Genomic DNA, 22886 nt, shown 5'->3' on the forward strand with positions numbered 1-22886 from the left:
TCCAAGGAGTGACAGAAAAATGCTGCCAGACTCTCTTTAGTGGTGCTCAGCAAGCTGACAAGGAGAAATGGCCATAAAATCCTGCCTGAAGCTGGACAGTTAATTTTCCATAGCGGGTGGAAGATCACTGGAACAGCTGCCCGGGGACAGCAGGGAGTCTCCATCTCTGGAGACATTCCAAACCCACCCGGACACATTCCACCTGCTCCAGGTGACCTGCCTCAGCAGCGGGGTCGGATGGGATGATCTCCAGAGGACCCTTCCACCACCCCCCATTCTGTTATTCCAAAATAAAACATTTCCTTACAAACCATGTACCAAAACAAGTTTTATTTCACAGCATCTTAATTTCACAGAAAACAAACAAACAAAAAAAAACCCAAACAGGCTACAACTCAAGACTTTTAAATAATGGAATATGACAAAACTAGAAGAGTTTTTGTTTACAGGAAAATGTACAAGCTCTTCTCAAGAGAGTTCTCCGTGCTGAGCAACCCCAGCAGCACCTTCACAAAGCACCAGACCCCCCCCACCAGTGTAAACCTGTTTCTCTTCAGAGCAAGAGGAGTTTGGCTGTGCAAACGTGAACCAGCAGGTCTGGGTCTGGCTCTGGGTCCTGCGCTGAGTTTGTGAACAAAGTACTGATAATTCTTTGCCACATGGTGAACAAAGTACTGATAGTCCTTTGCCACATGGTGGCAGCTTTTAGGTGAAAACAGAGCGATTCCCACACAGGAATTCTGCACACACACGAGGCAGCATCACCCCAAGCCCAAGCTCTGCCAGACACGGCTGGCACAGCCCTCGCTGCCCTGCGTCATCCTTGGCTCCCCAGCTCGAGTGTGTGCCCAAGCCAAGGTCTAGAATCACTATTAGACAGCATCCAGCTTTCTGTAATTTAATGCTCCTTTACCCCAGTTTGTTCTCCTGGAAGAAAACAAAAGCTTGCCGGTTTTATGTTCTTAAACCCACAGGTTCTGGGAGTGTAATTACAGCCCAAAGGGCCACTTGAACTAGACAAACTTCCACTGAATACAGACTGCAAAGTGCTGCAAACCAAAGTGCGTTTTGTTCCCTTAGATGGTGAGAAAGGAAAGTTAATTTTGTTACAGAAAACTCTATATACACCAAAGAAAGACATTCCCAGAGAAAGACACATTCAGATTTTGTTCATACTAATCAAGCTGTTCTATGAAAAATTTCTTTGCTCTGTTGTACCTCTGTCCCCTCCACAATGCCTTGGGAAGTGATGGACCACCTCAGCTGCTAATTTGGAGGCTCATTACACACTAGATGTTTAGTACACCACTATTTCTGCATGCAAGGGCAGATATATTCAGTAGAGAGTTTAACTAGTAGGCAATTTCTTTTTAAACCTTTTGGAAGATATATGGCAAGCTTATTGTCTAAGCTATTAGCTACATCTCACTTCTGGAGACTGGAAAGTCCTTCTGTGTTACAGAAATCACAAGCATATTAGATTTTACACAAATAATTTGAAGCTACATACAGCTGAACACAGTTACAAAAGATTTGATAGTCACTGTAATTCTTACATATGAAAAATACACTTTGAGCCCCACTCAGGGAGGAAGGGGCTCCAGTAAAGTTTGCTGCAATTCTAATGAAGCCAAATTAGCTTCAGACAAAACACAGCTGAAGAGCAAAGATTCAGCTTTGGTTTTGGCTACAACCAATATTTAATACAAGGAACAGGAATTTACATTACTTACATGTTGTATAGCAAGTCCCTGACCTCAGCATGAGCTCTGGCAGTTTACAAGTCAAACTTAAATTACAACTTTTTCAGCTGGAATAACCAAGTATCAGTTTTGTTCCTTGCAAAGGGACCCAGTAACTTGTATCATAATATTGCTTCAGAAAATAAACCCAAGAGCCAATACCACAGAAAGTTCCAGGTATAATCAAGAATTCATTCCCAACCTGGATACTGTAAATCAAAGGAAGGAATAAGCCAACAGAGAAGTTATTTGAGCTCTGTGAATGCACTAGAGAGCTGCTGGGCACCAGCCAGTAGTGGCTGCTCAGATGTGCAAGAAATGCCAGTTTTATGAAGACCATCACAGTGATGCAACGCTTGGAAGAACAGAGAGTAAAAAAAGTAGCATTTTAAATACTGAGCATGCTTTGTTTCATTGGCCTCGGGTTGGCAGCAGTAATTCTACTGGCTTCATGTTTGCTCAGATAAGACCATCTATATTACAGTCAATCTTAAAAAAGGTGCTTATTTCAGGCTACAGAACAGAGAAACAAATAAAACCCCTAAATTATACATTTGACAGAAAATTGCTCTTAGTCAAGTGCTCATCTTCCACTCAAGAGTGAATTAGGATGGCAATCACTTCCCAGCTAACCTCACTCAACATGTGGTACTTCATGACAGGTTTTCAAACACTTTTCCTTCTAAAGTGAAATGTATATTTTAAGGTTATTTATAGTAAATAAATTGAAATGGAGTAATTTCAATCTCGCTACTTATAGATCATAGAAGAGATGCCCTGTATATTATTAGTGCAGATATACTGGAATTGTTTTCCTTGTATGCAAGGCCAATGCAGGTAAAGAATAAATGGCTATACAAATTCAGGATTCCCCACTAAATAACAGAACTAACTTAAAAAGCACTGGTACCAGACCAGCCAGTTTTAGGCACATCTTTAAAAAAATAAAGTATGCATTTCATTAATGTAAAAATGTGAGAAGGTTCTTAGAAACATCTGAACTTTATGGTGCACTGGAATGGAAGTGATGTTCCTTCAGTTTCAAGGAATACAGTAAAGGCTTAAAACAAAACAAAAGAAAAAGAATCAATACCATAGTATTCTTCATAGGGAAGAACAGTTTTAGTAAAACCAGGAAGATAAATAACGACTAATAAGCAGCCATGACAGCTGACTGGTGAATATTTGTGCTTTAAATGTCCAAAAGAAAACGAAAGTTCAGTAACTCTTCTCGTACCATCCCTCAGATTTGGCATCTGTGTCCACAGACCTCGACAGTTCCAACACCCTGCAGCCTTCCCAGCGAGCTGGAGCCAGTGGCACCTCCACCAGCAGCACCCCAGGGTGGGACCCAGCACGGCTGGACGCCAGCTGGGACGGAGCTTTGGTTAAGACTGTTGTGTGAGCCGTCTGTAATGAGGTAAAACTTGGTTTTCAGGGAGATACAGAGCCAGTTCCAAAGCTACAAGCACGGTGAATTCAAAGCCGATGAGATCCCTTCTGTTGAATCTGAATCTCTCTTCTAGTTTCTATCACAGTGGTAACAAAACAAAACAAAAGAAGGGAGAAAAAATCAGTTAATCCAGGTGATTTCAAGGCATTGTTAGATTAAGCCAGTGATGCACGGCCTGAGCTGTATTTTCAGAATCAAGACCAGCTTATCAGCTCAGCTGTGACACCCACACAACAGTTACTGCTTCTCTGGCAAACATATGCAAGTGCAAAAATAACTTTACTGGAGGATCAGTAAGACACTAGCCTGCACCAGGCAGATAGTTCTGATGAATTAAAAAACAAAGCAAGGAGGAGCCCTAATGAGACATAAAACTGGCTGAAAGAGCTGGTCTTCCATGCAAGCATGTGCCACTGAAAACCTTGCATTTAATATTTGCCTATGAGCTAGGGAGGAGGTTCTGACAGCAGCTGGAACAAGGCTCATAGCACTTACATCTATTAGGTGTTTCACTTCATGTTTCCTGAGGTCACTGCTGATCTTGGCTGCGAGCAGAACACAAGCACCAGCGCACAGTTTGCGGTTCTGTTTGTTGAGTTTGCCTTGGAGGACGAGCTTCTCAAAGTAAACGTAAGCCATGGAGACAGTCACTGGCTCCAGACTGCACTCCTCACTCAGGTTTCTCATCTCTCTCTTTAAACTGGCAATAGGAGAAAAGACACCCCGCCCCAGACATGACAGGTTTTATTAAATTCTGTAGAAATACTGCAACACAGCAACTCAGAGGAGCATATGGGCAAGACTCCTTCTGGAAAACGATGACAAGTATTATCCTAGAGTGGAAAAGCCCAGCTGGCAGCAAGCTGGTGCTGATGCACAAACTGATTTCACCTGGCTGACAACATCCATTGTGGTAGAACAACTCCTCATCTGCCCATAAACACCAGAACTTGGCTGACCCACTGACACATGGCTATTGCTGTAGGATTTCTTCTGGGCTCCCAAACTGGTTTCTGATTCACATAAGAGTGAACCACTCTGACCTACAGAAAACCACAGCAGGGCCCTGCAGATGCCAGCAGCTGCTGCACAGAGACCTGTCTAGAAGACACCTTCTGTAAGAGCCAGGTGTGAGGGGAAGGCAGCCTGCTTTCCACATTTCCCTCATAGCCAGTCCTTCAGCTCAGCATTTAGCAGGCTTGGAGGTGGATAGTTCCTCTCAGGGCTGCAATCCACACTGTAGCTGCATGATCTCTGCAGGAATACACTGCTCTGAACTGCTGCAAAGAGGAGCATGCAGGACTCGGGCAGAACAGACTGCCCCAGCAAACCCTCCCAGGGATCTGAGCTACACCTGGCCCAGTGACTCAGCAGAATGGTGTTTAAGGTGGCTTTTTCAACAGGCTCTGATTGCATTAATCTCCCTGTAACAGCAGCAAGATTACAGCTCTCCGAAGGTGCATCTTGCATGATGCAAGTACGTAAGTGCATCTTGCTGAGGAGCAACCAAGTGCATTTCCTCAAAGATGAGAAATTCTGTGTGGCCTCGACAAAAAGCTTTTCTTTACCAAGTTTTCCCAGATCTAACACTCTTTATCCTACAATCTCATCTGTGGTCATCAGTGAGTCTGGTAATTGAAAGGCAAAAATAGCCAGAGGGCCCAGAAAGCCAATCCAGTTGGAGTGGGATTGCACTGCAGCCAAGCAATCAGGTTACAAGTGTTTGTTTCAAAGCTAATGCTACTCCACTGTTAATTGGCTCCTAGTGTTAGTACACCACAGTTGGTGAAACAAAACCCTTGAGGTGGAACTTTGAAAACCAACTGTTACCCTTTCTGAGCATCCTCGAGATTCCAGTACAGGGCTGTCATCCTACAGTCAGCTGAACTGACAACAGGAGATTAGTGTTTAATCATATATGCTATTAATAGATTTAGTATTTGTTGCATACAAGTGCAGCCTCAGACAGTGTGGATGATGTCCTTGTTATTCAAGGCTTATTTCTTACCTCCTAATTTTGCTCAGTGTCAACTTGATATGAGGAAACTTCTCTCTAAAGGTTTCATTCATATCCTTTTTAAGGTCTGATGGTTTCACATACTCTATGACTGTAGTCTGAAATGCAAGAAGCAAAATTTATAATTTTTCTTGTGAACAGGACTGACAGCCAAACAACTCTTCCAAAAACACTAATGCAAAGGCAAACTTAAGTTTTATTATTTCTAACTTAACATTTCTGAAATGTCCCAAAGTTGAATCCCAACTGTAGACAAAGTCTTTAAGAAATAGTAAGCAAATGTTTACAAGAAATAAATGACAACATGAGAACAGGTGTCAGGTTGGCCTTTGACAAGCTCATTGTACAAACTCAACTGTTTCTATTTTTTGTAATCAGTTATCAGAAAAATCACTTTTTCTTCCTCAAAAAAACTCTTTATAGGAGGATCTGTCTAGAAGTCTCTCCTCTTTTAGGTATGCCAGTCACTCACCATGTAAGAGGCAAAGATGAGAACACGCTTATGTTTTCCACAGGGCCACTGAGGATCATCCAGAAGATTTGGATCATACTCTGCAGCTTCTCCAGCTTCGCTTCCTGAGGGAATGAGGAAAGCACATTGGGTCACCAGAAAAAGAGTTTTAAATTCCCTGCTTCCTCCTTAGGAAAGTTTTCAAACAAAAAACATTAAGTGCCGGCAGATCTAACAGTACAGGCAAATTGCAGCTAAAGGCACATGCTTGCATTTCATAAATGCACCAGTCAAAAATTAGAACAATTAAATAAACCCCACAAACTCTTTCTCCACCACACACACACCATGCCTGACACACCATCTTAGACTTAGTGCAAACTGCATTTGCATTTACAAATATACCCAGAAAACAACTGCCCAAGACTGAATTCTTTTGCCTGTAGTCTAACAGACAGGAGGGCTGTTGTGAGGTTTGCTCTTTTACACAAGAGAAGGGATTCTTGCCACAAACTCTGGCTTATGCATTGTTACTGTGCTAGAAGGCAAGGAGAACCACCTGGATCCACGTACACCAGATGTTTCTTGGTGAGTAATATAAAATTTACATTCCCAAGGAAAAGTTTTGTGCCTCTTGAATGGCATAAACAGAACTAGGCCAGAAATATGGAGGATGTAAGGGGTTTGTGGAAGCCTCAGTCCTAAGGCTCATCATTTGCACTGCACTAACGAGCTGCAGCACCTCCATCCCATCAACACACTGACCACTTGCAGTTGTCTCAGACAAATCTCTGCCTTTTCTGCTGTGTGCACCAGTGATGACAGAGCTGGCTCTGTCCTTACCAATGTCTGTTCCTGCTGGTATCGTTTTTGCTGTCACAGGTTTGTATCTTGTTCCAGGAAGACTCCGGGGAGCACTGGCTCGACAGGGGGGAACAGCACCGTAGGCGTCGGCTTTGCGAACAACCAGAGCGTTGGTCGGGTACAAGAATTTTGCATAGGACACAACCTGAAAGAAGAGAAAGTTCTAGTGGTTCTAGGGGGAAATTTACTGAAATGCTTATCTCCAGATATCAAGGATTTTCCAAATCAGAGTCCTCTAGAGTCTGGATTTGGGAGTGGGGAGCTTGGAACTGTGAGACAGGAGGAAGGGAAAAGCTGGATGAGTTATGCCTTATTTCCACAACTTTAAAATGAAGAGTTGTGGAAGATTTGGTGGGATGGCAAAGAAAGGGCAAGAACCACATGTAGAATTCTGGCATTATAATTTTAACGAAAGCAGTATGAATTTCATCCATATTTCTATCAAAACGTCACTCATATGTTGCCTCAGATAGCAAAATCAACTCAATTCTCTAGAAACAGGCAGAAGTGATCACAAGCTTCAGCAGCCTCTTCAGAAGAAGCATTGTCAGAAGCCACAATTTCAAACTATGGGTCTAAATCTTCCACTGCTCTGAAAAACCACAGCTCTAGCAGAATGGACAGCAAAGCACTGCATAAATTGACTTGTCTCAGCATGCAATGGCCCAGGGTGAAAAAGTAAATGTCCTTACCTTGCCATCAGCACCCAGCTCTACTCCTTCCAGTCCAAGCACCATCTCAGTAGATACTGACACTCCCCCAGAGGGATGTCGCTGTTTCTGTCCTTCCATTTTCAGATCACTAAATGCAGGTAAAAAAGCACTATCACAAAATGCAAGTCCAGCTTCCCATGGTAAACACCAAACAACACCAAGTCAGAGCTCTCCTGTGTGGAAATAAGCCAACCCCTCAATATCACCTCCAAGAGAGCATTACTCTTTTCAAAATGTGAGATGTTCATTAACCAAATAATCAGATTTCATTTCAGTTTAACACAAATCTACCAATCTACCTATTGAAGGTAAACTGTTTTTAATATGATCTTTCTGCACAAGACCACACCATTCCCAGCCCTCTAATGCTCAGACTAGTAACAGCAAAGTTGATTTACATTACTTGTTTCCCAGGATTAGAAACCTGCCTTTCAAGTGCAGCTTTGCAACCCCTGTGCACACAAGCTCAAGTTCAGAATGAAGCTGCAGATCTCTCTGTCAGTGATGGCACCAGGTGATTTTATCACCAATATTCCAATACAAAATCCAGTTTTCAAGTGAAGAACTGCCTTGACAGCTTGCAAGCAGAACAGCACAGTGCTCAGAACTGCTCTGAAATAGCTCCAGTGACCTTGCTGCCTTTCTATTATGTGGGAGAATATTTTCCCATCAACTATTTTTATGGCATGTATTTGCATACAATACAATTCCCACCACTAAGCATCCGTTTCCTTTGTCCATAAGTTACGGACAGGACAGAAGTGACAACACAATTGTTTTGCCAGAACAGAATTAGTGTTTTGTATGGTATATTTGTAGATAACAGACCTTCACAGAATGGACTTTAAACTTCACAAGGGACTGAAGAAAGACCCAAGGAAATCCAGTTTGAGGGTTTTGTTTCTTATAAATGATCATACTGACAGTTGTAAACAAAAATGTAGTCCAAACACTAAAAGCAGTGTGAATCAGTCCAAACTGTTTCTGCTTTTGTTAGGTTGCAAATAGTGACATTCACAGCTTAAAGCTGAGAAACAGAAGGGCATCTTTAACTTATTTAGGTGTAAATTCACTATAAAACCGTGACAATTTCCACTGAAGGCAACAGCACCCTTCCCTGAAACTCCCTGTGCTTTTTTGCTGACACCACTGTATGTGGCTCTAAAGGCAGTTGATTTCTGACCACTTTAGGAGTATAGAAAACCTACACAGCAGCCAATCACATTATATGTTCAAAGCTGATTTCAGAGATTTCACAGGACTGGAGTGTTCCAAAATGTGAATAAACCCTGGAAGAAAAGTCTGCTTTTTCCAGTATTTTTCTCGTGGGGTTTGAATGAACACTTTGACACTGTGGCAGTGTCTGGTTTTACTGCTCTGACAGCAAGCTCTTGTCCTTACACATGAATGGCAGGTTAAACAGGCTCGCTTGCTTCAGAACAAGAGATCTACACCAGGCACACTCATTTCAGGAGATCTCCTGAAACAACAGAGCAGACATTTCAAAGGGCAGTTGAAGAGACTCACCTGATCCGCAAGCCCTCCCCGTAAGGTAGGATAGAAAACGCCACACACAGTGTTCGTTTAGCACAGATTAACACTATCCTGCAAGCAGATGGGAAAAGATCAGGATGTGAATTAAGACACAGAAGTTATAAAGCAGCTTTTTATGGGATATTAACACAAAGCTCTTCTTATCTTGCTCTGCAAATCATAGGTACTGCCATGGATTTAAGATTTGCAGAAAGCAGCAGAAGAGCAGAGGTTTAGCACTGACCCTGCAGGTCCTTGGGGCTCTCTAGCAAACCTCAGTGTTTAGGACCTGCCACCACCTTGGGAGCTCCTCAAAGGAGATCCCGGTCCTTAAATATATATCTCTATTTATGTGATTTTTATATAAACCTTGTGAAATGATGTAGATAATATCTACATTTAGATGAAACCTCACACTTCTATTAATAATAAACATAAATGCAGCCTCCCTTCCTCTTCTGCCCAGCAACCATGAGCCAAGAACTTGGCAAAACTGAGCCATTCTCCTTAATGGCTTCTCCATTTCTTCTCCATTCTCAGCTCAGACCTCTCTGTGTGCCAGAGATAAGGAAACTGAGAGAAATAAGAAAAATGAGAGAAGAAAAGAGAGAATGATTTAACCTCCTCAGAGTAGGATGGCAGAATCATCAGTGTATTACTGCAAATGTATCAGATATGAGCACCTACAACCTTTGACAGAAGTCTGGATAAAGCTAACAAGGCCCCAGGGGCATCCTCTAATTCTCACTGATATTAAATGTCTTACTGCAGGGAACTGGAGCCTGCCTCCTACTGCACACAAGTACAGGGGAAACCTTGATCTCCACGTGTTACCTGCTGTTCTTGGTGTCATACTGCCTCATATTCTTGATGAAGTGCATCTTCTTCAAACTTTTGTGTCTTGGAGACCCAGATATATGCTTGGTTCTGCAATGACAAAAAGAAAAACAAAGAAAAAAGCCGAATCCGTTAAGTGTTCTGAGAAAAATTCATGCCAGTTGTATGATCAGATGGCAGCACTAGCATGCAGGACCTCATATATTGGCGTGGAAGAGGGTGGAGGGAAGAGAGGACTGCATGCAACGAGCTGAGGTTAATGCTGCTTTTGAAAAAAAGTACCTTCGTACACTGGCATATTCCACTATGTCTTCTAAAAAGTCTAGTGAGCAGCGCTGGGAGATAAAACGCCTTCTGCAAAATGTACAACACCACGAAGAGTGAACAGCATTAGTTCATGGCCTCCAGGTTTATGAACTGCAACAGATCTATGAGCTCTTAGGATGCATGGCAGGTTTTCTGGATTTTTGTTTTGTTGCAAGAATGCTTAACTAAGAGTTTAAAATCCCTTAAAAGGCCAAGAACTTGTCTCCCCCTCTAGGACCCCTGAAATATGTATTTCTACCAACTTCATCAACAAGACCATTCATTATCTGCCACACAGAACACCTACCTATAAGCTAAACACCTAAAAAGCTTCCAAATACTAATTTAAAATCTGACAAGAATGTCACAAAAAGATTCCCCCCATCAAGGCAGGGGAATAAATCGTTTTATATCAATTTAAGTTCAGATACAGGTACAGCTGTCTGATGACCAAACATCTGTGTGCATTCTCCATTCAGAACAGCTGTCTCCAGCTCCAGGAGTCAGCAGACTGAGAGTCTGGGACTGCAGCTCAATAAAACTGACAGATCTCTCTGAGAAACAATAGAGAGGGTTATTAGAGGAAGCAAAAGTACTTGGCATCCATGTGAAATCCCAGAATGGAAGATGCAAGAATAATAGTAGGGCTCACATGAGTTAGTGTAGCAGTAATAGGGTATTATGTTCAAGCAAAAAAAAATAGACTTTGCCAAAGAAAGGTGCATTACTATTGTCCAAGTCAGGTCTTTCTTTGTTGGTAGAGATTTACAAATGAATTGTCCAACTTTGACTACAATTTCCATAGGAACAATGCACTCCATCAGCAAAAAGCTGACACTACAACTATCAAAGTGCATATTTCTGCCTTTGTTTGAGCATTAATTATGCTCCACTTTCAGCACAATCCATGTGTGTTTAAGCCTGAGGTTTTCTTCCCAAGTGAGACAGGAACTCAGCTAATGGGCAGTGCTGCCGTGGAAGTCAATGTAAAAACAGCACACGAGACAAAAGTTGCAGGACTCTGGTTTGACAATACCAGCTTCTGGCAAAAAAAATAAAAATCAAACCTCAGGCTGCAGCAAAGCAGACTTTCAGCTGCACTGTTTAGGCACTCTTTAAAAAGAAGCAAAGCTCAGAACTCGAACAGGTAGGAGGATGAAAAATTAGTGTCCCTTTCTGCAAACACAAGGGTGGCAAGCACTCCCACAGGACTAACACCTTCAGTATTGCTACAGACTGCCTCCTACAAATCCACAGCCATTAAGGTGCAACTGGAGAACATTCCTGTCACAGCTTCAACACCCTCCACAAGCACTTCAGTTTTAAAATTATTACTGGTTTGGTACTTTTCAGCAAGAATGGCACAGGAATGTTTCACACTTTCACATTTACAAGGTTCTCCAGTCTAATCTGGCATCTAAAATTTAATAAAAAAACCCCTCATGAAATGAGGAAGTAACTGCAAACTTCCTGGCTCTAATGCAGTTGGTAACATCCACAGTCTTCCTCCCCTCCCGGGGGAGACCTGGCTGGATGGAGACAGAAGGACGCCGTGTATGGCAAGCAGAGGGAAAACACAGCTAATGCCAGTAGGCACTGGTACAAAAAAAGCACACAGTTCTGTAAAAAAATGCTTGGTGTGAGTAACAGGATGGATTGGGAGAGGCATGGCTACATCCTCGCTCCTAACTCCAAGGTGGAGACTCAGCCAGGGTGTTACACCTTCTGAACACCCTCTTGTTTACTCAGAAACAGGGACAAGAGTGCCAAACACCTGAACTGAGAGCAGAGCTGGAAGTAAAACCCTGCTGCAGTGAAGGGAAGATCCCACCCCTTGACTCAGAACCACAATGACTCATCCCCACTCTGCCAACAGGAAACTTCATTTTTAGCTACGCTTGTAAATAATTTCTGCCCTCGGCAAAGCTGTCACCTTGGAGGAATCCCTGACGTTGAGCCAGACACTCTCCCTCAAATCCCAAAATGGGGTGTATGTAAAGAATTCTCACTAATCCAGAGTACCTGAGACACTTTGTAGGCCCAACTCAGCACTTTACTGCAACACAGCACCCTCAAAATGATCCGAGGGTCACTAGTGCAGTACTTGGAGAATGCACCAAAATTTGACACTTTTTGAGTAGTCTGCACTTATATATATGCACACACACATATATTTGCTTTAGTTTGAGTGCTCTTCTCATGCAGCCAACTCACACTTGCTCAACAGGCTGCCCTGGGTCACTCCAGGGACTGCTAACTTTTATGACAAAAAAAGTCAAGTCACCTATGCTGTGCTAAGCAGCTTCACCCAGGATAACACTTCTTGCTATGGTCCACGGAATTCAAAGTATTTTAAGTGGTTTACACAGTGTGCTTGTTGAAAGCAACCTAATGCTAAGAGTACCAACATCTCTACATATGCTGAGTTATGTTATGCAGCCTTACCCATGTGTGACCTGGCAATTTGAAACTGAAATACCTAATATTAAAATGCTCATGGGTACCATGGAGCAAGCTGTAATTCCAAAAGAAAGTCCAAATGTGCCTGTGTGCCAGCACCAGCCATTGCTGTGAGAAGCTATAGAGGGTATGGGTGCTTGCATGTCCCTGACCAGGAGCTCATTTTTGGGTGCCTCCCAGCCTTTTATTTCAGCAGCCAATAAAGCCAAAGCAGGATACTCCCAGACCATTAAAAACAGCAACTGTGTTTATGGACCCAGAACCTGAGGGGACCCATCAGGAGCAAAAACACACAGAGCACATGTCCAGAGATAAGGGGCTATCAAGCAGAGGAATTTTGGATTACGCCTTGGCTCGTTATCTCCATGTGCACACACGGGCTCACACAATCCAACACCGCTGCCAAATCCCTGACGAGCTGAACACGCACTTAAAAAAGCCCACAGAAAACGCCTGTGTTCAGAAAAAACCCCAACAAATTATTGACTCCTGCCCTGGGAAGCAGTAGCCAGCCCACATATTCTTTCTGATGGATCTCCCACTGAGGAAATCCAATGTTTGAGTGCTTCCAGCTTCAGAGTTGTCCTCTTCTGGTCCTGCCAGGGTCCCACTGAAACTCTCTGCAGAGGCTGGACACTGGATAAGCAGCAGTGGGATCCCCAGCCCTGAGGGTGACACAGCTCTTAGTGTTCCCAGCAGCACAGGAGACAGCTAAGAGCAATCTATGTATAGCAATGGTAATCCCTACATGTCCTGTCTTATGAATGGAAAGGAGAAAGCTTGTTAAGTCACAGCTCCAGATTAGAGAACACTGACCTTTCTCATGTCTTGCCAAGACATCCTGCCACCCACACTGGGCTACCTGCAGACACCCAGGAGGACAAAAAAGGTAAAGCTTTGGGATGTTGCTGCAGTTGGAAGTGTGCAAGTTCTTCAGCAGGTACTGAATGCGGGAGATGCTGGCCCTGTGCTGTCAGCTGTGGCTTCAGGCACAGAGCAGCCTCATTTCCTCCTGCTCCTGGGCCACTAACATCCCTCTAACAACCCCACTCTGCACTCACAGATTCTGCAACAAACAGCCCCCACAGATCTCATTTTAACCCCTTCAAGTTGGGCCTTAACCCCCAATACTGGGCCTGACAGTGGCCAGTGGTCTTTCTTAAGCCTGTGTGCAGCTGCCATTTGGCCACTTGGAAGCTCCTCTCCGTTTTGCCCTTCTGGTTCCTGCATTTCTGTCACAGGAGGTGAACTGACCAGCTGGCCTCCTGAAGGATGAGACTGAAAGCTTTAAAATCTCACAGTGGTTCTCCTCCATCCTGATTAACCCCCATCCAACTCAGCCCACCACACAGCCAGAGTTCAGCCAACATTCAGATGTTTCCCGAGTTCATCTGATGCTGTGATCTCTTGCTCTCATCACCTCCAGGATCCCCAAGCCCTGCAACAGGAGTGTTCAAAGATGCTGCCAAAAGTCCCCCTCCTCCAAGGGGCCCAGCAGTGTGGAATTGTCTCTATTGGAGCTGCATCCATGGCCCTGCAGATGCTGCGTGCACACACAGGCACACACCCCAGGCACTGGGCTAAAATTAGCAGCAGGGCTGATACCCTCTGCTGCTCTTCAGCCATCCGTACTGCCAATAGATGAGTGGAATGGGGGAGGTCAAGGATTTTTAATTACTGTGTAAAATTAGGGCCTAATAGAATTTGGTTTCCTATTTCTCACTTGATTTTTATTTTAATATGATGTCCCTTTCTAATGTCCTTTACAGGCCTCAGCATGATCACATTTGCCAAGAGGCTGAGTTATTAATATAACAAGGACAAAAAACAATTTACTGGTTTTTGGAAGCACTAGCTTAAAAACAACTGTCAAAGGTAATTTGCACAAGAAATCCAGATCCCAAATCTTGCTTACAACAGAAAGGCATACCTGTCAGCTTTGTTTTTCCAAGACATATTTTAAAGATTAAGCTGTATTGTTTTCATTCCTTAAGGCAGGACAACAAACAGATAGGAACTGTGCTTGGGCTTCACTAGGTAAAATACAGGCATTGGGGGATTAAGAAAGCTACTCCTTGTATTTAAGCTTACTTTTTAGCAGCTGCCATTTCTTCTGCAGCCCAGGAGACATTCAGAGATTTCAGGCTTGCATCCCAGAGTGTGTGAGTGGGAGCATCCCTGTTCTGCTATCAGTGCCCTGTGCCTCACCACCCTCGGCGCTCACACTAATGAGTTTTCCTGCTCAAAAGCAGATTGAGTACAGCTCACTGGTAGCAACAAGTTCTCAGTAATTAAAGCCAAAAGAAGCCCGAGACTGCATTTACACTGAATCACATCAAAACCACGTCTCTGGTAAAACAAATGACTTCACAAAGGATCTGTGCTGTGAAGAGCCCAGCACCGAGCAGGCCATTTTCATGGCTGGATGGTTTCAGCTGAGATGCTCCTTGAGAGGCAGAGAAGAAAGACACTTTGCATCACCAAGAGTAAGTGTACAGCTCAGTGCTCCTTCTTCACAAAGTCAGCTCTCGCTGTTTTATGGCACCACAAACGTGCATTTGGATTGCTCTGACATTTAAGTACCAGCCTGCCAGAGAATAAATACAAGTGCCACAGCAGGGCTAGTTTAACTTACTCATCCAGTAATCTTCATTTTAAAGGGTAAACTGAAATCAGCCACATGAGTTTGAAAAATACTTTTAGGCTACAGAGCAGGCCCCTCTGTGAGAGCCCAGGATGAAGGAGGAGGCCTAATTCCTTCAGCTTTGTGTTCCTACTCAAGGTTTGCTTGCCAAATTGAAAGGGCACCAGGGGCTTTCCTGTTGGTCCCAAACAGCCAGGAGAGAATCCTGCACTCCTCCACCAGTAAAGCCACATGCAAGGGAAGAATGTGTCACACAGCCTGTGGAACAGATGAGAATGAACAGAAATGAAGTATAATTTGAATGAAGGTGGAGGCTGAGTAAGTGGGAAGCTCACTAAGCCTGGAGAGTTTTAAATACTAACAAGGAAAGAAATTAGATAATCTTCACAGCAGCTGCTACTTCATTGCTGATTCACAACCACATATGATTAAGACCTAATAGAGAATGAGCTTTATATTCATTGAGTTTCATAAATCACATTGTTTTGGTGCTCAGAGTGTTTAGACAATGCAAGGAGAAAATAATGCCTTCCAGTAAGTATTGTGAAAGCCCAGCTGTTGCAACAGAACCACCAAACCAGATGTAAAGTTTGCTGTGCCCACGGCCCTCTCCCAAAAATCCCTGCTGCTTCTCACAAAGCAGACTAGATGTGCTGGCCAGAACACCTCCAACATTTCTCCAAATTTCTCCCAGTTTCTGGAGGTGTTCATAGCTCACCAAACTGGTTGCCTCCTGTGCTTTGTGCTCTGCTTACACAGCACTGAACTGCTGACCAAAACAGGCACGTGAAATGCAAAGTGTGTCCTTGATGACACTGTGGGCATTATGCTAGAAATATTCATGCACTTCACTGCGAGATGATGCTGTCATTTCATCATGTGCCTTGCTAAATAAAAGCCTTCAGCACAATAAATTCCCAAGCTGGAAAAAAAAAAAAGTAAGAAGAAAAAAAAAATAGAGAAAGAGAGAAGCTCTTAACTGGGAAGGAGAAAAGGAAAACTGGTGACTGGAGGAAACCAAAGCAAAGCAAGTTTAGAGAGGTCCCACAGTGTTTTTATGGGCACCTGGTTTTTCACATTTCATTAGTCATCCCTTTCAATGCACAGTCAAGATGCTGCACCTATACTAGGGCAAAATTTTGTGCTTAAATTGCAGCAGCCACAACAGAGCAAGTGCAAATCTGTCCTTGCTGTTGGGCAACAGCCCTGAACTGGGGACTCCAAAATGAACCAGCTGCCCAGCTCTGAGGCAGGCCTGCACTTGGGTACCACCACCTGAGCAAGAGCTGGCACAAGAGGAGCATCCCCTGGAGAAGAGCTCCAGGATCCCAGCCTCAGCAGCGGGGTCAGCTGGCAGCAAGCTTTGAATTTCAAGGGTTTGGTATGTCTTGTGAAACAGAGGGCCAGCTGAAAGTTCTTCCTTTAACACCTTTTCAGGGAATAGGTAAATTCCTATTACAGTAGGCTACAGTAATTCCAGGTGAATTGCAATTACAGTAGGTTAAATACACAACAGCTGTAAACCAAAGGTCAGGAGTTTGGAGCTCTGTCTGAAGAACTGGGTTGACTGAGTGGCTTTAGCTGAGCACCCTCCATCTGCAGTCACCTGCTTTATCAACAATACCTTGTGCTCATTAAAGAGCCTAAATTTCAGTGTGCATTTTTAAAACTCCAACTACAGAGCCAGACACCTTCAGAACACCCTTCAAAAGAAAGCTCAAAAATATCTTCAAGCTCTCTCAGCCTGACAGCCTCACAGCTTTAACTGGTTGACAGATGGAAAACAGCAGAACACAGTATTTAATATACTACATATCTAATATATGATATATGACTAAATAATGACTTTTAATATACTATACTCTAACACTCCTACAGAATTTGCTCACTGGAGGTCTGAATGGGATTCCCAAAATTAAGTTATTCTCGGTTTTATATTTAATTTAGTAGCATTTTCATTCTTGGCTGATGAGTCCTTGACTTGAAGCAAGACAATATCATTCTGACCACCCTCATCACCTCCTGCAGGAAAGAGCTTTGAGCTGGAATCCCAAAACCTGCAGCATCCCAAAACCCATTGCCAGGCCTCCTGTGTCACTCTGAAAAGCTGCAGAATCCATCCACAGATAAAATCAGCTGCAAGTGCAGTTAATTGTGCACAGACTACTCCTGCCTGGAGAGCAAAGATACTTTAAAGCCTCTGGACTGTCTAAATTGAAGGGGTCAAATAACCTTGGTGTTGGAAGTGTCTTGGATTGCCTGACCCAGACCCATTCACAGCAGTGCACAGGATCCAAGGACTTGGATATTCTGATCTCCAAGTTTCCTGCTAAGCATACAACTTACTTCTTCTGCTTAATATACCTGGCTGGGAATGTCTACAGGCAGCTATAAAACACTTAATATTGGACACATGTAATTCACCTGCAGTCAAAAATAGGTGAGAAATCTGCTGAAGCAACCTGGGGAGAAGACTGCTGCCTTAACATTCCAGCTGACTTTTAAATGAAGCTCAGGCTTAGAATATGCTCATTTTCAGCCTTGAGCAGCACATTCCAGTCTACTGCTCACCTCTGAAAGGTCAAAGCTTGCCATCTTTGACAGAGCTCACTGCTTCCTGAAAAGCACCATGTGCCCAGCTTATTCCAAATTTGGTTCAAAATTTAAACTGAGACTTTTTATTTCATCCATCTCAACAATATCTGTTTATTAGCAGAGGGGTTTTTATAAAAATATTTATATTCCTTGAAGTGACAACAGCAGCTAAGCTGACAGAAGAACAAAACAACATATTAACCACAGTACGTATAAAATCCTGATGAAACATTTCTGCTGTTCCACCCACGGAACTAATCTGATCACACCTATGTCACCAATCTGGCATCCAATTAACACTCAAAAGCAGAGTAGGTCCAGAGTGTTGCTGTTATCAACTACTGTTTAAACTCCCACTTTCAAAATGACCTAAATTTGCTGATAAATCAGAAATGACTGAGCTATTAGGAACACTCAGTTCAGCTCCCTGACCACTGAACTCCAAGGACATTAAAGTATCAGTCACAAATAATTTAGTCTCTGTGTTTATTCTTAGGCCCAGCAAAATGCAGCAAATTATGGCAAAACCAGCTGTTTTTTACATTATGCTCAGAACCACAACAAGCATTGACATTCAGGGCTGTTGTTTCCATTTTTCATGCTTTCATAACCTGGCTATTTCCAGGGCTCTCTGCTATCTGTGTTTCCCCAGAAAGCTCTGCCAGTTTCAGACCCAGCTGCAGAAATTAATTAAAAATCTGTGAATGTCGATTTGTTCCCTGTTTGCTGCCTCCCTCCACTGCTTTCTGTGAGGCTTGTTCTTTGAAAGAACAAAAGAACAGAGCAAGATGGAAAGGGAGAAGGGAAGAGGGATGGCAAGCAGATCAGGCAAGCTGGTATAACACAGCATTGTAATTTGAGTTCCTGTAAACAGAAGATTTCTTAGGAAAATGAAAGTAGAAGGTTTATAATGCTCAGCCAGAAGCACAATGAAACTGAGCATCCAGGTTTGAACAGTGCCTCCTCTGCTAAGTTTCCATCCTAAAGGAGCTATGGAGGAACCCCAGGTGAGCAGATCCCTCCTTCCCTGGGCTGTAGTGCAGCTCCTGCCTGTTACCAATAACCAAACCCAGCTTGGGCAGAGAGCTGTCACACCCTGCCCTGAGCCAGCCTGGCTGGTCTCATCAGCTTCTTGCAACCTCTCAATCAAGTCAAACAAGCCTAAGTTTTGTAATAAAACTTTGCACAATGATACTGTCAGTAAATAGAGATGCTGATAGGAGACAGAGATCTCCATGGATCAGGGCAAGCCCCAGCACGATGAAATTCCCAGACATGGCACAAGACTGGTCAGGGAACACAGGCAGAGTGAGTCTGGAGACCCTGCAGCCAGTGATCCTCCTGCATCTGAGGAAAATTCAAAGCTGCTCTTGACAGTGACTCAAAAAGGATTCTGAAGAGAGCAGCTGCCTGAAGTGGATACCAAGGATGAAAAGTCCAGGATGGCAGTGCAGATTCCACTTCCCCCTTCCCTCCAACTTCACCTGCCTGTACCTCTACATGATGCAGGCAGTTAATGATCTAGAGTAGCAACATCGCTGTAAGGCAAAACAACTCTCAGATTCCCAAGTCCTAATAAAAGGGGATACATTTTGTAATTGCTGACTTTGGAATCTTAGTTTGCAAACAGCTCATCCAACACAGAAGGGGACAGAGTAAAAGCATCAGTGTCCTGAAGGACATTCCTCCTGCAATTCCCTGAATCACTCCTCGTGTAGTTACAACAAGAAGAGATGCCTCCGCTCAGTGGGGATGGAGAGAGATTCTGTCACGGACCAAAGCATGAAACTGTCCAGGGAAAAATAAAGCGGTAAGTCAGTCACCCTGTAAGAGGACAGTGAAACTGTCATTAGAGAGGGACAGTCCATTTCACCCACTCTTGTGCCCAGTGTGACTGGCATGAGGTACATTGGCTCTAACATTCCACAGGCAGCACAAAACTGTCCTTGTGTCAGAAGATGAGTGTGTCCATGTAAAGATGTGACTCTTCTGTCTGATGGTTTCAGTGGATGTCCTTTTTCTTTCAAGCTGAAAACTGGATGAACTCTCACTCTAATCCCCCTCAAAAGTAGTATGCAAACTGATCAATACAATATACCCTTCCAGCCAAATCTTCCAAGCAAAAAAATCACGGTTTATTTTGTCATTACTCAGACAGAATCCTTTTGATTCCCTTGATTGCCTTCTAGCATTCCTCTCTACCTTGTATTTCTGATTCATCATTCTTTCCAGCCAGATTGATTAGAATTACCGTAGTGGAACAGCTCAAACCTGATGCCAAAGAAAGAGGCAGGAAGGACATCAAATGAGAAGATCCTAAGAATATTTTCTTAGTGTCCTATTGACGTGGCATGCGAAGGGGAAGGATCATCTCTCCAGAAGTCTGCACACAGAGGCACAACGAAAGCCACATCCACAAAGGTAACTGTGCTATGAAACACCTGATGCAAAACTTGCCCTCAAGAGCTTTGCCTACAATATTAAAGCAATGAAATTAAATGACACAGCACCTCCTGTGCTGGCTTTTGTGGACCAGGAGTGCTAGGCAGGAACTGTTCCACAGCAACACCCTCACTCCAGGCTTTCTTGCTCAACTAGCGGCACACAACTGCACAATACAGGGCACCCAGCTGGCAGCCACAGCTTCAATTTCTTCAGAAACAAGGAGGGAAAGGTCTGTTCCATGACAAGAAAAGCAATGAGTGGTAAATAACATTTCAAGAGGAAAACACCCCAGAAAGGAGAACACATGAGGACCCCCCCACATTACTGACAGTCAAAACTGCTTCTCTTCAAATTCACCTGAACCCCCAAGCTGGGGATACACAGGACATCTCCACAGTGCGATACACATCAACTGCATTAGCAAACTCCCCAGCTTTAAAGCACTGACAACATCTCTATTTCAGCTCATTGACAAAGCTCTTGAAGCCACTGTAGACCACAGAGACTTAAAGCCTTTGGTACTGCTGCCTATGTGCAGCTCAGAGGGCCAGCTCATTTTACAGAGCTGTTTATGCAAGAAACAGCCTGAAAAGAGTTCTTTCAGAGCTCAAATCCCCAAGATCTGAGCAAGAACCTGCCTTCCAGTCGATTAGAAAAGGAACACTTTCAGCCTGACAGAAGTCCCTTGGAAATGCAATGGTAATCCTGCTCTGAAGGCCAGAGCATCCTCCCGCGAGGTTGACAAGTTCCCTGTGCACAAGCATTCATTAATACACAGTTGCAGAGACAAGCAGCACAAGAGCAGGAGAAGGCACGACACCAGCAGTGGTGGAAGCGTTCTGCCTAACAGTGACCCCCGCCAGCTTCATCTGGAAACAGAGAAATGCAGAAACTGGGCTGGGGAAAAGCAGAAGGCAGGGTTCAGGGTACCGCAAACCTGCAGACAGAGCCTCAGAGAGAAATCCCCTCCGCGGATCCCCCTCATCCGCCGCCGCGCCGGCCGGGGCATCCTTCTCGTCCGCGGGCCCGAGCGGCGTTGCCGAGGCAGCGCTCCCCGGCCGGACCCCCGCGCGCCTCTGGCCGGGGCCGGCGCCGCCTCCCACGGCCGCTGTGCCCGGGGCCGCCCGTTTCCCATGCCCCGCTCCCCCGCCCGGAGCCGCCGGCCGGCCCGGGGCCCTGGGAACGTCCGGCGCTTCCCACGCCCCGCGGGGGCAGCGCGGCGGGGGTGTGGGCCGGCCCGGCGAGCCCCGTCCCCTCACTCACCTCTGCCGCTGCGCCTCCAGCGCGAAGCCGCCGCCCGGCGCGCTCGGCGCGGGGCTCAGCAGCCCCGGGGCGCCCGGCTTGGGGGCCGCCAGCATCCCCGGCAGGGCGGGCGGCGCCGGGGGCGGCGGGCACAGCGGGCCGCCCAGCAGCAGCTGCGGCAGGAAGATGCCCCCGCGGGCGGGGTCCGCATCCCCCTTGGCTCCGGCGGCGGCGAGCGCGGGCACGCCGGGCAGGAGCAGGGCGGGCGGCGGCTGGCATACGGGCGGCGGGGGCAGCAGCCGCGGGGGGGCTCCGGCCGGCTCTGCCGCCGCCTCCTCCCCGTCGCCCGGGCCGGCGGGCAGCGGCGGCTTCTCGGCGGGCGGGCAGGGCGGCCGCCCGTCCAGGGAGATGTTGTTGAGGAAGAAGAGGGCGGCCTGCCGCCGCCGGGAGTCGCCCCGCTTGCGCGGCGGCTGCTCGCGGGGCGGGCGGGGAGGCGGGGAGCCGCACGCCGCGGCCGCAGCCATTCTCCGAATGAGCCGCGGCCGCCCGGGCGGGGCGGCTGGAGCGCAGCGCGGCCGGCGCCTCGCGCGCCCATTGGCTGCGTCGCGCCCGAATGCAAATGAGCCCGGCGGCCGCCCCGCCGCCATTGGCCGCCCGCGCCAGGCCCCGCCCAGGGCCCGGGGCCGCGGCCGCGCTGGCGCCGCCGGCGGGGGCAGCGCCCGGAGCCCCGCGGCGCCCCCGGCCTCTCCCTTTCGGCCCCGGCCCTCCCGGCCTCTCCCTTCCGGCCCCCCGCGACCTCCCCGCTGCAAACGGGAGCCCACCGTGCCGCCGTGCACCCCCCCGCCGTGTCCTTTTGCGTTACTTTTCGAAAACTTCTCCTCCCCTCATGTCCCCAGCCAAACCATCAGCAGAACTGGTGTCCCAAGAGATGCTGGCTTTCCTGGAGGCTGGAGGACGCATCTGCTGAACCCATCGCAGGCGTTGGAGCAGGTCAAAGCGCTGCTGTAAAAGCGGATGGAGGTCGTTGATGCTCCTGCTCCATCCCGGCAGCCTCGGAGCTGAGCCTGTGGCTCGCAGGGCTGAGCTGGACCCAATCCGCCGACCCCGGGGCGCAGCCCTGACACCCACCGGCAGCCCCGAAGCCCGTGCGGAGGGATGGATCCGCACGCTTCCAGCTCCTGAAGCAAAGCCAAGGCAGTGCCGATCCTGGGGCCGTATATGGGCAAGGCAGACCCGGGCTGGGAGGATATAAACTTAGTATTTATCTCCACAAAGTGACTGAAGGCATCTCTGCGCAATACGTTGCTTCCCGGACTGATGTGTTTATACTGCACGGGATAAACATTCCCCTCAGGCACTTGAACCCGTGTCTGTCACATCTCGGGATGATGCTCTGCCCTTTCCTTTCCTCAGGGGACTTTGATGTGCACTGGCAATGTCCGTGCCACTGAGCCTGGGAGGGGAGGTCTGGGAGCTGCGCTGGGCGTGATGAAGCATTTGGATCTGAGAACAGCGGTGTGTGGGTGCTGGTGGCCTCTGTGTTCCCCTGAAACCGAAACGAAGCCTTCCCATCCTTCCCACCTC

General features: G+C 46.1%; 1 protein-coding gene across 1 annotated transcript; it reads right to left on the reverse strand.

Annotated features, from left to right (window-relative positions):
* Positions 1-315: 315 nt before the first annotated feature.
* Positions 316-21826, reverse strand: CABLES2 (Cdk5 and Abl enzyme substrate 2). Its single transcript, XM_021553564.3, has 10 exons — positions 21324-21826; positions 9893-9964; positions 9608-9700; positions 8768-8845; positions 7220-7328; positions 6507-6672; positions 5685-5788; positions 5204-5310; positions 3691-3895; positions 316-3271 (listed from the first exon to the last, which is right to left on the reverse strand). Exons 1-10 carry the CDS (start codon positions 21824-21826, stop codon positions 3131-3133), a joined length of 1578 nt encoding a protein of 525 aa, XP_021409239.2. The 3' UTR covers positions 316-3130.
* Between the last annotated feature and the right edge of the window lie 1060 nt (positions 21827-22886).

Source organism: Lonchura striata, chromosome 17, assembly GCF_046129695.1.
Source record: "Lonchura striata isolate bLonStr1 chromosome 17, bLonStr1.mat, whole genome shotgun sequence".
Classification (NCBI taxonomy): domain Eukaryota; kingdom Metazoa; phylum Chordata; class Aves; order Passeriformes; family Estrildidae; genus Lonchura; species Lonchura striata.